This window comes from Aulostomus chinensis, chromosome 16, assembly GCF_037954235.1.
Source record: "Aulostomus chinensis isolate RoL2024-O1b breed Wild chromosome 16, RoL_Achi_v1.0, whole genome shotgun sequence".
Taxonomy (NCBI): Eukaryota; Metazoa; Chordata; class Actinopteri; order Syngnathiformes; family Aulostomidae; genus Aulostomus; species Aulostomus chinensis.
The window spans coordinates 12,688,072-12,703,302 of record NC_141335.1 but is presented as its reverse complement, the minus strand read 5'-3'; the positions used below and the strand labels follow the sequence as shown (position 1 = coordinate 12,703,302).

General features: G+C 38.7%; 1 protein-coding gene across 1 annotated transcript in view; it reads right to left on the bottom strand.

Annotated features, from left to right (window-relative positions):
• hpse2 (heparanase 2) overlaps window positions 1-9,750 on the bottom strand; it is a 70,327-nt gene extending 60,577 nt beyond the window's left edge. Inside the window, exons 1-3 of the mRNA XM_086180204.1 lie at window positions 9,281-9,750; window positions 7,464-7,618; window positions 6,326-6,487 (exon numbers count right to left, since the gene is read on the bottom strand). Of these exons, the coding sequence (XP_086036330.1) occupies window positions 6,326-6,487; window positions 7,464-7,618; window positions 9,281-9,564 (601 nt within the window). The 5' untranslated portion in view covers window positions 9,565-9,750. The remainder of the gene's footprint in view (window positions 1-6,325; window positions 6,488-7,463; window positions 7,619-9,280) is intronic.
• Window positions 9,751-15,231: the final 5,481 nt, after the last annotated feature.

Genomic DNA, 15,231 nt, shown 5'->3' with positions numbered 1-15,231 from the left:
ACAAGTATAACACAGTACAGAGAAAGAATTTATTTTTTGGGCCTCATATACCCACAGATGAGGGCTTTGAGGTCAGAAGTTGAACAGACTGCCTGCCTCATTCTCTGAAGTGTCAAATAAATGCAGGACTTGCACAAGAAGTCACAATATACAGTGCTGAGCTCATAGTAAACACGAGGGAGAGGTGTGAAGTTGTGGACAAAAGGAGGAGACGGATGAAAAGAGACACCAGATAACACTGACCGTGACCTTGTCTTGTCTGAGCTTGTGGTATTTTCTCTACATGCATGGATATGTGTGTGAATGAGTGTGTTTGTGTTTGTGTGTGTGTGTGTGTGTGTGAGAGTGAGTGAGTGAGTGAGTGAGCTTGGAGTGACATTTAAATTTCACCTGCCTCCTCCCCTCTCTCTTACACACACACACACACACACACACACACACACACACACACACACACACACACACACACACACACACACACACACACACACACACACACAGGATCTTGACTGATTGTTACCAGACCATATTTAAATGCCTCCCTAGTGCCTCTGTTCCCTTGTTACTCTTTCCACTACAAAGATGTGAGGTCTTCAGTCTGAAAACACAGACAACACACAAACACACAACAGACTTAAGTGTAATAATCTGGCCATTGTGAAAACATACTCCAGCTTCTCTAATGACTTTTTCAGTGCCATCTACACACACTCTAGTGATTTATTTCTCCAATAAAATACTCCATGCTTTTGAAACTACTATTTACAGTGTAGAATGAAAACAGCAGCTCCAGCACCTTCAGGAATCTTTGAATAACAGACTTCTGAACAACATTTCCCAGCATCAGACCTGCTGCTCATGTCACTGTGAGAAGTAATTGTACTTTCTGTGAAAACACTTCACAGTAAATAAAGTAGTGGGTAAATAAAGTCCTTCAGTTGATCAAAACTGCTCAGAAACACAGCAGCACCAATCTTTATCTCACATCTCATATCATGACAAATGATTTTTAAAAAAGAAAAAGAAAGAGGTCCTCACAGGGTTCTAATCAATCAGTGAAATGATGCTCAAACGTCTGGGGAAATAACATTCAGTGGTGATTTATCATCATCATACCTTTCACTGCATCAATATTTTTTTTCAAATTTGTCATAATTATTCCAACTTGTAAAATCAGATTTAATATTTACATTACATTTTTGGGCTTTTAAACAAAGTAATCAGAGTTTGCTTCACAACAGATTGAACTATGCATGCATATACAGTACATGCTTATTAAGCATGACTGATATGGTCAGTAAATCATGAGCATGTTTGTTGTTGCATACTCTACTCGCCTCTATACTGACTATACGGACTGTCTGTCCTCTTTGTCGGAGGCTCCTTGTTTCACCATGACAGTGACTATGATGTAACAAGCTATAACTATTCCAATAATGATGGAATTTTAATTATGTCAACATAAGAGACTGGTTATAGTGGGATTGTAGTTTCATTTTTTCCTCATCTCAACAGTTTTCTGACATTTTCACCTGAAGCTATACACGTTTCTAATGATTCATCCTAGTATCTACCTTCTACGGTTATAAAATGCAAAAATGAAATAACACTCAGTCAATGACAAATGTCTTCATCTGACTTTTTTATATTTGTTTTGCGCCATATTTCATAATACAATTTTAATCTTTTTTTCCCTTTAACTTTACTGCAATTATCTTTACGACGCCTCTTTTAGTTTTGTCTTGTTCAGTTGATGTTTTTCCTTTTTAGTGTTTGGTATACATTAGCCTCATTTAATTTTTAGCATCGAATCTTTGTCCATCATTTGTAAATCCTTCTGAGCTGCAGTTTATTGTTTGAAAGATGGCATATACTGTAAGTAGAGTGTGACTGACTGACTGATTAAGATCTTCCGAGTTGTTTTAGGGATACCTGAGTTACAGGTGTAAAGGCAAGTGAAGTTTAATACTACTAATCCCAGACTTTTGGTGGAAATAAGGGCAGCACAGTGGTGCAGTGGTTAGCACTGTCGCCTCACTGCAAGAAGGTTTGGGGTTATGGTTCGAGCACGGGATCTTTCTGTGTGGAGTCTGCATGTTCTCTCTGTTCCTGTGTGGGTTCTCTCTGGTACTCCAGCTTCCTCCCACAGTTCAAAGACATGCAAATGGGACGAGGCTGTGAGTGTGAATGGTTGTCTGTCTATACGTGCTGGCCCTGCAATGGACTGGCGACCCATCCAGGGTGAAACCTGCCTCTCGCCGAAGGCTGCTGGGATAGGCTCCAGCCTCCAGCCTCTTCATAGGATAAGCAGTAGAAAATGGATGGATGGATGGAATTACACAGGAAACCTCCACACAAATGGCACAGTACATCTGGTCAACCTCAAAAATAAAACACCATTCGATTGCAAAAACAGACCTGAAAATGACACAGTGCGAACATGTTCTCTACATGCAGGTGAAACACATAAATAAAGAGACAATAACCTGATCAGCAGAATCCAAGCAAGTTAAGAAAGTTGGCAGGTAGCAGGTGATTGCACCTGTGTGGAGGACCGTTCTACTGGTGTTGCAGTGATGTAGCTGTGCCCCGTGGAAATTTGGGGTCAGTAATGAAGGTTTTCACTGTGAGTGATGAGGACATAAAGCTCTAGATTAGAGAAACATGTAAGGCCAAAACAAACTGCGGGAGAGCGACAACAAACAACCCTAACCAAGCACTTAAAATTCCATCATCCCATTGAGCCTGCCAAGTCTGAGGAAACTAATGAAGGGTAAGAGGCTAAGGCTAGTAGGCATAGCTCAAAACCAAGAACTAGCCTCTCCTATCCCTCACTAAGAAGAATTTTATTAGTTCTTTAGTTCCTCAGTAGGACAGCACATTATTAATTTTAGAGATGTTAATATAAGAAAAGATCCAGTAACCTAGTGCAAGTTGGGGTAACTGTAAGAGTAATATTTTCTGTACTGAAATAAAATACTGTACTTAAAAATAAAATTTTACATTGAAGAAAAGTTGATTTGTATATTCTTATGTCAAGTATGGTCCTTGGACAGAAACCGGAATGAGCAAAAATCGGTATCAGCAAGTCACACCAAAAAAAAAAAAAAAATCATAAATCAGAATTGGCCAAGAAATATGCAAGTGATGCATTTCTACCACAAAATTAAAGGCACCGTGTGTTGAATCTAGAGGCAATTTTTTTGCAGAGATGTATTTGATTTTATGGTGTTTAATCAGCTGAAACTAAGATTTGTTGTTTGTCTTTCAGCTTAGAATGAGCCCTTTACATCTACAAAGGAAGCAGGGCACCCTCCATGGAGCCTACCATGTTGTATGTACAGTAGCTCAGAATGGACAAATAGCACACTCCCGTTTTGGTTCCCTCCTCCTCCTGATTTCTTTTGTAATGCTTGTACTTTTTTAACTTTTACCAACAGTACACTGACGAGCGGTTAAACAGTGTTATGTTCTTTTTTCACCTTGCTTTTTACTTAATTATTTTAGCAAAATGCAAATAAATTCAAACTATATTTGCAAAGCAAATCCACAGTCTCATTTCACCTGGAACCAGATAATCAAAGTGAAACCAATCATCATGGAAACCACAGTGATGGACATCCCTGCAGAATTTACAAGTACAAACAAAGTAATTTCCCTGTGGGGATTAATTATGTTTTCTGATTCTGAATAAATAGCTACTAAACTGTCACCGACCCATAATGGAAACGGTTTCTCGCGCGAGCTTGGGATGTGACCTCGTAAAATTTGCGGCCTAACAACTTAAAGTAGCTGTTGGTGAGAGGTAACAATTTTGTGTTTTAAGAAGTCTGAGAACCCAAATTTTAACAACCGTAGGATCCTACACAAAACAGAGGTTACTGGTTGAAATCTGCAACTTGACCACTAGATGTCATTAAAATCTTACTAGCTTCTACTTTATGAACGATCATTTCAAGTAAAGGTACTACTTAATATTCACTGGGAAGAATTGTACGATTCTTTGAAGACCATCTCCCAATACATGACATCAAAAGATGGATCTAAAAGTGTATGTTGTTAGTAGCACATGCACGGCAGAGGGGGACTGAATAGGCGTTCAGAGCAGAGCAATTAGCAACAGCCCGCCTCCTAAGTCTGGGTGTTTCGCTTCCAAACTGGTGGGTAAATTTAATGTTAAGAGAGTTAACCCTTAAATTAGCATCAGCTTTGACCATGGATATGTAAACCAAATATACCTGAGCCTTGTGACCTCAGTTTGGGTGTCAAAAAAGAAATCAAGAGTAGAAGGTGCCAGTAAAAACAAGGGATAAAATATTCTGAAGATGGTGGCTGCATAAATGATTAGATAATCATTCTAATTTAATTATTGTTTTTGAAAATCATGACTCACCCTTCCCTTATATTTAACTACCCTGATATATAAAACCATTATCTGGTGTCTCTTTTCAAGATCATTCAGACACCCAGATAGTTAAAGTCATAAAATCTACCTTCATGAAGCTCTGCAAGCCTGTCTTCACTGTTGCTTTTGAGACTATAAGAAAATATACAGGGAATATATGGTTCCTTCCAGCCTCCATCGCTCATACAGAAACACTCTGTCCCAGAGACAGACCCTCTGAAAACCCACAACACATTTTGTGTGTGTGTGTTTGTGTGTATATAACGAACATATAAGCAACATATTCTACTGGGTTCACTTAAAAAGAATCATTTGTTTAATGTAAATCGTCAATTTTTGTACAAATGACAGCCATATTTCATAAATTCATTATATACAGTGAGCTCGTGAGTATGTATGTTACTTTATCTGAACTTTACCAATTTTATGTATAATATTTTACTTTCGCAAATCATGTTATTTATGTATTTTCATTCACTGAGTCACTAATTGATTCCTGGAGTTATAAACCTCCCTCTCAAAAAAACCCTTCTCACATGGTTTTTCCAAGATTTGTGTGTACGTGCGTGTGTGTGCATGCGAATAGCTACTATACCCCCCTCCCCGTCTTTCCCAGATTTGTGTGTGTGTATATGAATGTGTTTGTGTGCGAATAGCTATTATATATACACACACACACACCCCATCAGTATGAAATCTAATGATACATAAATGCGCTGTATTTTTCTTGGACAACCCTCCGCTATGTTTTCAGTTTAACATTAAAAAATACATTCAAATATGCCTCTCTCATCTCTGTAAACCCAACTGACTGTGTTTAACAATAAATTATGATGTCTTTTCCAACTCTCTTCAAAGCAACAGACTTATATCTTATTTACTCTCTTCTCCTGCACTTCCAAAACGACAACAAACGCAGCCCACCCAAAATCAGGTCTCTGGAGTTCTTTCTGTGGTAAGGTTGAGTTAACCGTAACCAGTGAAAATGTCAGAGCTGTTTACTAGCCTCCTCTGCTCTGATCCTCACATTCCTCTCTTTCAAATTACATTTGTCTTTCTGAAAGCTGATGGTTTACATCGGCATGCTTTGAACCAGGGATGTATCTACATGCACCAGGGTCTACATGCTTGTCTGGGGTCAGGCTTTTAACAAAAAGTGGCCTTGGCATTTTTTTTGTCTGGACCTGCCCACCCCTTTACACACACACACACACACACACACACACACACACACACGCACACACGCGCACACACACACACACACACACACACACCACTGGGCAGGTACATTCACAACCTAATGAAGTCAAAAGCACAAAAACTACCTTCACAAGGTCCACAACAGGAGTCACAGCACAGAGACAAAAGTCCAACAAGTACATCATCTTAGTCCTCTGTTCAGTCGTAAGCTTTCCTCCTCTTCATCATTGATGTAAGGTGACATGTCAATATCACTGCAGCTAAAAGGATAACGCTAGCATCATCGGCATGAACATAAAATGCTCTGCAGTGGTGCCTGAAGTTGCTTTTTCTTCCCTTTATTATCTGTTTCAAAAACATCTGCACTCAACTACAATGATTTCATTTGTAGACTTTTTGCTTGACTTTTGACACTACATAGACGATCCAGTTAGAGGAGAGAAGGGGTGACGCGGCGGTTATCAATGCCCGTTTTACAGCAATCTATTAACAATATAGGGACTGTGAAACTGCCAAATTGCTTTTCACTTTAATTTTTCATTTTATATTTCTGATAATCTCAATCATAATGACAATAATCTAAATTTTATCAAAATCACAATATGTCCTATAACAATGTCCACATTGCAGGGACTAACTCTCAAGCAATATGTTTCTTTACTCTGTGCACATGGCCAACAAAATGCATGTGTGTACGTGTGTGTGTGTCTGATCTCCTACCTGTTAATGTGATATTGCTGTAGATGTTGGACAGCTGCTCCTTTAGCAGGACCAGCTGCATGGTGGCAGCTTTCTCCCTCTGCAGCTCCAGCATAATATCCGGGTGGTTGGCCAGTTTACAGCCGTTCTGCTTGTCCAACGCAATGTCACTTCGCACGATATCTGCAGATATCCGGCAGCATGGATAGAAGAAGCACTTTTAATGTTAATATTAACCTCATGTTTGTGTTGCTATTTTCACCAAGTAATACTAATCTAAAAAAAAAAGCTCGGACCACTTGTTGATAACTAAAGGATGGGTAACTTTTAACAAACATTTTTATCTTTATTTATTAAAAAGAATCTTTACTAGGGTTATTTATCTTTTACTTCAAGTGTTTCTAATAATTCTTTTGAAGCCAACACCCCCACATTTGTTTTGGGTTTTGTGTGTTCACATGGTTGAAAATTGAATTATCACTATGTAAATCATGGATGTGCAGCGTTTGACAAGAGTTTTCACTGATAAAAGTTTAGAAGTGGTCCTCCGAGCAAGATTTTTGACATCACAAATATTTTCGAAAGTGATACTAATCCAAAATTCAATAGATACAATTATAATGTAGAACTTTGAAGCCTTTGGGTCAGTAACATTGAAAATGGACTGTTATAGAGACATAGGAAACATCTTGTATCCAGCAGTCAAACATGTGAAATGACAAATATTTTTACATTGATGTCATCTGGACTTCTTAACAAGGCATTTTAACGATTTTAATGTGGTCATAATTACGAATGTTTCTCAGCACATTCAAGTATTTGCTTAAAGTATTTATGAGGAGGGAACCTTTATAATATAGTTGGTGTTACAAACTCCAAATGAGCTAAACTGAGAAGAACACTGCCCAAACTTGTTAAAAAACAAAAACTGGACGTCAAGGTGAAAATACGGGCTTTTTTTTCCCACCTGCTGGAAGTCTAAAATGGCAAAATGTTCGCATAGTTTTACTCAACGTGAAATGTGTAAATTTTGATGAACAATGACAAACGTCGAAATTTCACAACAACAAAAAAGCAAACAAACAGAATACAGACATAGAAAGAGCGGCCGAGTGGTCCGACTGTTTGAGAAAATATTAGAACAATTGTGCTTAATTACCGTCCTCGTAGTTCTTCAGGTAGTAGTCTGGCCCCGGTCCCCTAAATTTAGCCAGGTTCTTCTGGTTGTTAAACTGAAGGAAGTCGCTTCGTTTGCCGCCAAAACGCAAAAAAGCTGGCGACAGGCCGCGCGCAAGGGTCACGAGCCGCTTGGAGCTGCGGACACACACAACGAGTAAACACACTTGAATATTTCACCTTGAATAAACACTTGACGGGTGTGTGTTCGTGTGTTTGCGTCGCTACGGTCTCTAGCTGTCCAGTAGCGAGTAGAGACCGAGCTAGAGAGGAAGCAAGATAAAAGCGATGAAGGGGATGAGGTCACTCTCGCTCGCTCTGGCCGTGAAATGTGGTGTCCTGTTTTTCTCGTTGACACCGAGCAGCGGCTGCAACACCATCTGTCTGCCAACGGGGAAAAAAAAAGCACTACAAAAAAAAGCAGTTACTAGGTTGAGATTAATAGGCCAACATCAAACAGATGCAGATTTCTAAGACTTTATTGTCGTTCAAACTTTGAGTCGTTTCAAGCTTTTTCCTCTCTCTTTTTTGGCATAAATAGTCGAGCAGCTCTAACAAAATAACATTTGACTTTCATCTGAAGAGACAAGTTTAAGAATATTATTTAATGTTCTCTCCGTCTATTCAACATAAGACGTCTTTAGTAGGAATTTGCTGACGTGTCACGAATCCGACGTCTTGATTTAGACTTTATTGCGTGTCTGGGGATGAAGTTTTATTTTAACTAGGAAACACAAACAGATGAGGAAGTATTATTTTGTTATGAATCACTATAAACTTTTCATTGCAGTCTACGTGGCAGTGGTGTTAAATTCCGGACACTAAAATAAGACGCATTTAAGGACGACAGGCACGAAAGCATACATCTTCCTTGAATTATTTATGCCTATAAACCACTGTCAATCAAACTTCTTTTGATTTGTAAATATTAAAATGGCTCTCGAAGAAAAAAAATAGCGAGAAATTGTGAAGTCAAAATAGAATTAACAGTTGTAATTTAAACTTTTTAAAAAAAAATCAAATGGTTGACTGTCATTATTATGTTGTCATTATTCCCAGTTAGAAGCTTTAGGTGACCTGGCAGAAACAAAATTGTTTAATATTACATCAACGTATAATGTTTGAAATCCTGTTTACCCTGGAAAACAACATGACTGAATATTTTATTTTTGACCAAATGCAAATTGAGCATTGAAGCTACTTGTTGCTTTGATATCCTGAGATGAAATATAGGCCTTGAGCCCATATTTTACCCGCAAAGACAGAACTCTTTATAAATTTTTGTCTTTTTGAATTTAGAGTATTATGTTATATTATCCATTGTCAAATAATGTGAGTCCCATAGACTAATATTGGCTTGATTTGTCTTCAGTAAATTTCATAAAATGTGTTTGCACTTCACAAATCAAGAGTAGACAATGTGGAAACATTCCAGTAAAATGGGAATTTCAGATGTTTTCAGATTTAAAAAAAATTGATATCAGGAGCCATCTTGCCTTAAGTGTGTTGCTTAAGGTCTCACATTTTGGTCCAAGTTTTTTCTCTACCGCATTAAAGACCAAATCTTCGAATTAATTATTCTCAAATTTTGATTATTCAATGACCTGATGCGGTTTTAGTACTTGGCCCGTGATGACAGTCCTAGTGGAGCAGACCAGTCAGTGCAATGACTGAGGAACAAATGTGCTCTAATTCTGACAACATGCCTGCGTTTAATGAATACAAATAAACAACAATAACACTCGAGGTGCAAACCAGCAAGGTTAAACGTTGTCGGTGGGCAAAAAGATCGTTTTGTACCTGAGAAAGTCCAGCCAGCCGTCCTTGATGATCGAGGGGTCCAGCTGCAGAGAAAGGAAGTTCTCGTTGAGGACTCTGATCGAGCTGCGGGTGTTGACGTCCAGGAGAACCAGAGTCCTCTCCATGAAGCTCGTTCGCTTCCCAGCGGTTGCAGGTCTCTGGTATGTGGAGAAAGTGGAAGAAGAGGGGTAGGAGGAAGAAAGCACCGACTGCACAACCAAAGAAGCCAAAGATGCCAACCAGAGGGAGAACCACGGGGATACGCGTGCAGAGGTGCTGGGCATCTTCCTGGAGAGCAGACGGATCCAAGCGCGTTAACCAGGCGTTAATGTGGCAAAAGAAAAAAATATTATTGCCGCTTTGTTAGATGTGAATGCAAACTACTCGACAAACCTCGTTTGTCTCATCGATGTGGATCTGTCTTCCTGTGTAGTTGTCCCCCACCCCCTCGGCCCCCTCCTCCTCCTCCCCTCCCGCCCCTCGCAGGGTCTTAGGGAGCTGCGCACAAGAACGCACGCCCTGAGCCAGCCTTCCCGACTGTGGGAGCCAGAGGCCGGGGGGGGGGGGGGGGGGGGGTGGAGACAGCACTGCCCCGCGAAGGTTTGCTGAGGTATGAATGCAAGCTGCTCATATGATAAACAGTTGTCTCAGCTCATATATGGCGGACAGTCTCAGAGGTGAGGGGCATCCATTCTTATTTCTTCTCCTTGAATCAACGTGTAATGCCACTATCATTTTACGCACGGCCCAGTTTTAAAATCAAACGTTACTCAATAGCAACTGGTAAAAGAGCATACAATCATTGAGAATATGGTCATAATTGCTCAACATATTCAACTGAGACACGGAGGATTCATTCAGTGACATCAATATGGAGGTCATTTTTAAGTGTTTGGAGAGAAAAAATTCTCTGTTTCATGTGAAACCTGTTGCCACCTCTGTCTCGTTCGGTTGCTTCATATTAAACACGCATAACATGATAAATCTTCATTTAATAAAATGAAAGGAAATTCATTTTTTTTTAATAATAAACGTTTTTATTTCATAGCTCTAACCGTTGCCAGCACATAATTTCCAGCAGAAAATTACTGGAAACTAAAGGTTATCCAGTTCAAGAAGAAGGCCCTCCTTGTAATTTAAAATCTAAAGTTAATTAGATTTTCTTGGAGGCTTTTTTATTTATTTTTTTTGGGGGGGGGGGAATTATTGCCATGGCAGGGTGAACATTTTTGGCTCCTTATCAAAGACGTGGACAAATCTGATTAAACTGCTTACAACATGCACATGGAACTCACCTCTGAACTCATTATGTCATTTATCTCAGCAGATGTTCTTTAGGCACTGGTGAACTTGATACACCAACAGAATCAGTTTCAGGATTGGGATTTCACCAGGACGCTAAGTCTCCTCAGGCGGTCACTTGTCTTCTAAGGTCACTGCTGCGTCACAGATGAGCAGGAACTGGACTGAATCCCGGGGACTTTATGGGAAGAGGTAGGGTTGTTTTGTTTCTTCTTTCCCGGCCAACAACGTCTTCTCACGAATGCGTGATACCACAACATAAAATCATCCGAGGTGTTAATGTTTCTGGTTTTAGGCCCGACAGTTCTCATTAAAACGTACAAACAATCAACGAAGCTGCCCTCTCTAATGACGCACGTGGAAAAGAAACATCTGTTAACTCTTGAACTTATTTTCGGGGAAAGTGAAGAGAGGGTCACTCCTGAGTTACAAGATGACACCTACTTTGACGGAAGCTCACGCAGGTTTCTGACTTCTTCTTCTTCCATCCTCAGCGGAATCAAAGCAGCTCAGAAAGAATACTTTATTTTGAATAGAAATTTTAGTTGCTGTAATATGAGGACGAGTCCAATAAACCCATGAAGTATAAGACTGTGTGTGATAAACCGGGACAAAGCGTCAACAATAGTTTGAGGGGTGTAAATTTTGTCGGGCAAAATAAAAACTTTTGCAGAACAAAACATCCGTGATATCTCAAAGGTGTCCTGTCCGTGCGATAATAATATTCAGAACCTAATTTTACCGGATATTCCTTTTTTTTGTTTTGTTTTGGTCTCTTTTAACGATCAGCCTTTTAAATATTGAAATAGGGTTTTTTTTGTACTTTTTTTTTTTTTTTAAACCTGAGACTCAGATTAACCAGAAAAAACACGTGACAGTAACAATACTGTCAAACTGCCCGTTTCGGAGCTATTTTATCCAACCGGTCCTCTAGAAATAACAATAATAATAATAACAATAATAATAATAACAATAATAATAATAATAGATTTATTGAAAGGTTTTCTTTCAAAGATGCGCGGGGAGCATCATGAGTATGAGAAAGTATACATGTTAATATAATAATCAGATATTCAAACATCACATATTTTGATTCTCACGCTAAGAAGAGTATAAGCAAGCAATACTTATAGGAAAAGCTGTGGGCCAGTTTTTTTTGATGAGATGCAGAGAAGAATTTGTGCTTTTGGGTCGTTCTTGCGCATATTTTAGCTCTTACTGGCAATGCGGGTATATCTTATTACAGACCATATTTGGGCAACGCTGTTAATCGGCTCAGATAATGTGATGAGCTCAAACTGAGAATGCATTTCTGATTAATATAATTTCATTCAAGATGTTTTTTGACTTCACGGTTGTAGTTGAACGATAAGATGACTTGACAGAGCTCTCATAAATCAAATTTGCCTTTTTCCAAACACATATAGTGAGATTTTGTTCAAGGGGTTATTTGTTTATATGGGTATTAGGAAACAGTTGAACCGATGTCGACAATAAGGTTTTGCTTCCTCGTCACCTAGCGTTTCATCATTATTGGTATTATTATTGTGAACGTCATTATTGTTCTTAACATTATCATCAATGTCTGCCATCGAAAAAAAACCTCATAGTATGTCGAGAGAAAGACGATTAAAATACAAATGAAAGTGCAAAATCTGTCGAGAAACTCTGATAAATTCGATACACGCGTCAACAAAATTGACACAGATTTTTAAGGACGTGATAAAATTCGCCTGAGGGAGACGTAAGAGGTGAAAGTGAGTGCTGGTCTGTAAGTGCCTGTTAGTGAAGAAGTGAAAATGATATCAAAGCTTAAATCCCTGTGACTCCCGCAGCCATGGAAGCCGCTCCAGAGCGCTGCTCCTGCAGGACGTGTGGCTGATGGAGAGCAGAGTTGTTCGGGCGTGTAAAATTTGGCAGACGCTGTTCTCACCTTTAGTTTCCCGCCTCGTAAATCCCGCATCACTCACTTACTGTAAGAAACTTTAACCACAGAACAAATTTATAAAAGAACTTTGCAATAAACGTAAAAAAAAAAAAAAAAAAAAAAATCCAGCTTCATCGTATCTGCAGCCAGTACAACGTTGGTGTTCTACCCAGGTGGACCTTGAATTCTTTATCGAATCCCTACAATCACAATTAGAGCTGAAAAACACATAAAACAATCATTCTGAGATTATTAAAGGTAATTCAGAGGAGGGGGGGGGGGCACACAGTCAGCCATAAACTCCTCAAAAACGCCTCTTAAATGTCATTCTGCTTCGGTTTTCACAAGGAAAAAAAAGATGAAAGATTAGTGGAAGGATAATGCTGTAACACCTCAGATTTGCTAAGTCATTCAAACAATAGCTAAACTTATCAAGTACTTCTGATGCTCCACAACTCATTGAGAGAGTGTCTCTACTCTCAAACCTTGTACATGCCGCCTTCAGATTATTTTACAGGGGTTTTGATAGTCAACATTTCACTCCTTTCAGAAGTCATGCCAAAGCCCTGAAAATTTATGTAAAAAAATTGTAAAAATTTATGTAAAAAAAAGGAAAAAATCTGGATCCAACAGCACTAAATAATTACAGGCCGACATCAAACCAACAATTTATAAAATATATTGCTGTTAAGACACTTCAGCTGTAAAGCAGAAAAAAAAGAGAACATTTTCCTCTGACAGCCCAATGCCAGACAACTTTTTCTGGTAAATTATCTGTGTTTCTCGTTTGATGCGGCTGATTGCAAAATATGAACGTATAGATTTGGACAATGATGTGGTTTCTCTAACCTGTAGCTCAACTTGATATTGAGTGGCTCATTAGAGCATGTCTGGAGTCCCGCAAGGACCCATTGTCAGACCCCTGTTTTTTTTTTCTTTTCATGCTATTGTTATCCTATTTAGAAATTCAATGGTATCACAAGTATGCAGATGATGCGTGCCAAACTTCCTATATCTGCCTCACTGCTTTCTGGATGGCAAGAGCCTTATAGCCCTTGAGTAAATCCCTCTCCAAGCAAAAAAAGCAACAACAAGAAACACTAAGTACACAAGGATCCCTGAATAGTTTGAGCCATGTAATTTTGGATTATATGCATTAAAGCAACATAAGTAGTTTGGCATATAATTGCTGTGATATTATTGGTAAAGTTATGCATTTCTTATGTTTATACATTACTTCGTTACAAATTCAGTTGTCAGTTTGATTATGAACTGGTGAAATGAGAAATTGTGATGTTTAAATTAATATATAATTTGAGACAAATTTTTTCATTTTATTGTCAGATAAACCAGTGCTATTCCTAAACTTGGACTGGAATTTCTGCCTTACTTATAATTAATGAGCCTTCCATTTGAGTAAAAAAAAAAAAATCCCCAAATGTTTTTTCCATACAGGTACATTGACAGCGTTAAATATTTAATAAGTGGATGCTCTAAAATGTCCTCCAGTGAAAAATGAAGACTTGAAGCAAAGAGAGACTTTAAGGATTTGCTCACTTTGAGAAAATCTGCCTTCACCCCTGTCAAATAGCTCAAGGATCAGTAGATGTCAAAACATGATTTAGAGATACTCTTGATGCGTTTATCTCTTGCAGGCTCACGCTGGACTACAATGGGCCGCCACAGCGGTTTGTTATATATTTCATACAATCCAGCTGCCATCAGCACATTCATTTCTTAAATCAGATCATTAGATATCAATCTCTAAAAGAACCCATTTCAAAGTTATTATCTAAAGATCACACAATGGTGTACCTCCAAAATATCTGATTCCTGAACCAGTTTAATTCTCATGGATGGCTCATGTTGCCTTGTTCGGGACCACTGTCTCTCTCCAGGGTTTTAACTATGGTGACGCCTTTTCCCAAAACGCTGCCCGCATTTGCAAAGTCAGACATCACCTTAAAATGATGAAAATCTGTGTTGCGGTGAGGAGAGATGATTTGTATGACAACCACTTAAACAAAACATAATCTTACATTTTAATTAATAAGTTAATCTTAGGAGTGAATCGACAATGAAATAAGACTGTAACTATGGCTTCTATACTTATAATTGTTGATGTCTGTATGTGTATTGTGTTCTTTTTGAATTCTCATTCACTTTTTAGTCAAAGGGAGTGCAATCCTATTTCCATTGTATTTTTGACTGCAGCAGCACAGTGATTCAGAATCTTGAAGCTAACTTTGTTTTTTGAGCTTGTTTATGACACAGAAATCAGATCCTAGCCATACACTGGAAAGTCAGAGACAGAAATGGGAAGCAATATTGCCACCTTGTGGTCAAATTGGCCAATGTAATATTTACAACTCTTAAATATGAACACAGGGGCCGTTTTCCAACAAGTTTACTCCATAAAGAGGCACTGTGCTTGTCATTAACGCGCCTCTGAATAATTAATTTTCACGCATTTTATCCCTTTTTCTTCTGATGTCATATTTTAAATACTACCCGTCTAGAATGTTACCGACTGAGGGTTTTCTGCAGCTCTAGTATTGTATGACCTAGTGTGTATCGCATTAATTATTCATGCTCAGGCAGGTCTTGGTGTCTATTTTTAGAAAGTGTCAGAAAGCAAATACGACAGGCCGACGTCACGGTGTAGCATGTATTTTTCAGGACTCGGGTGCCTCCTTCTCTCTCTCTCTTTCTCCTCTCCTCA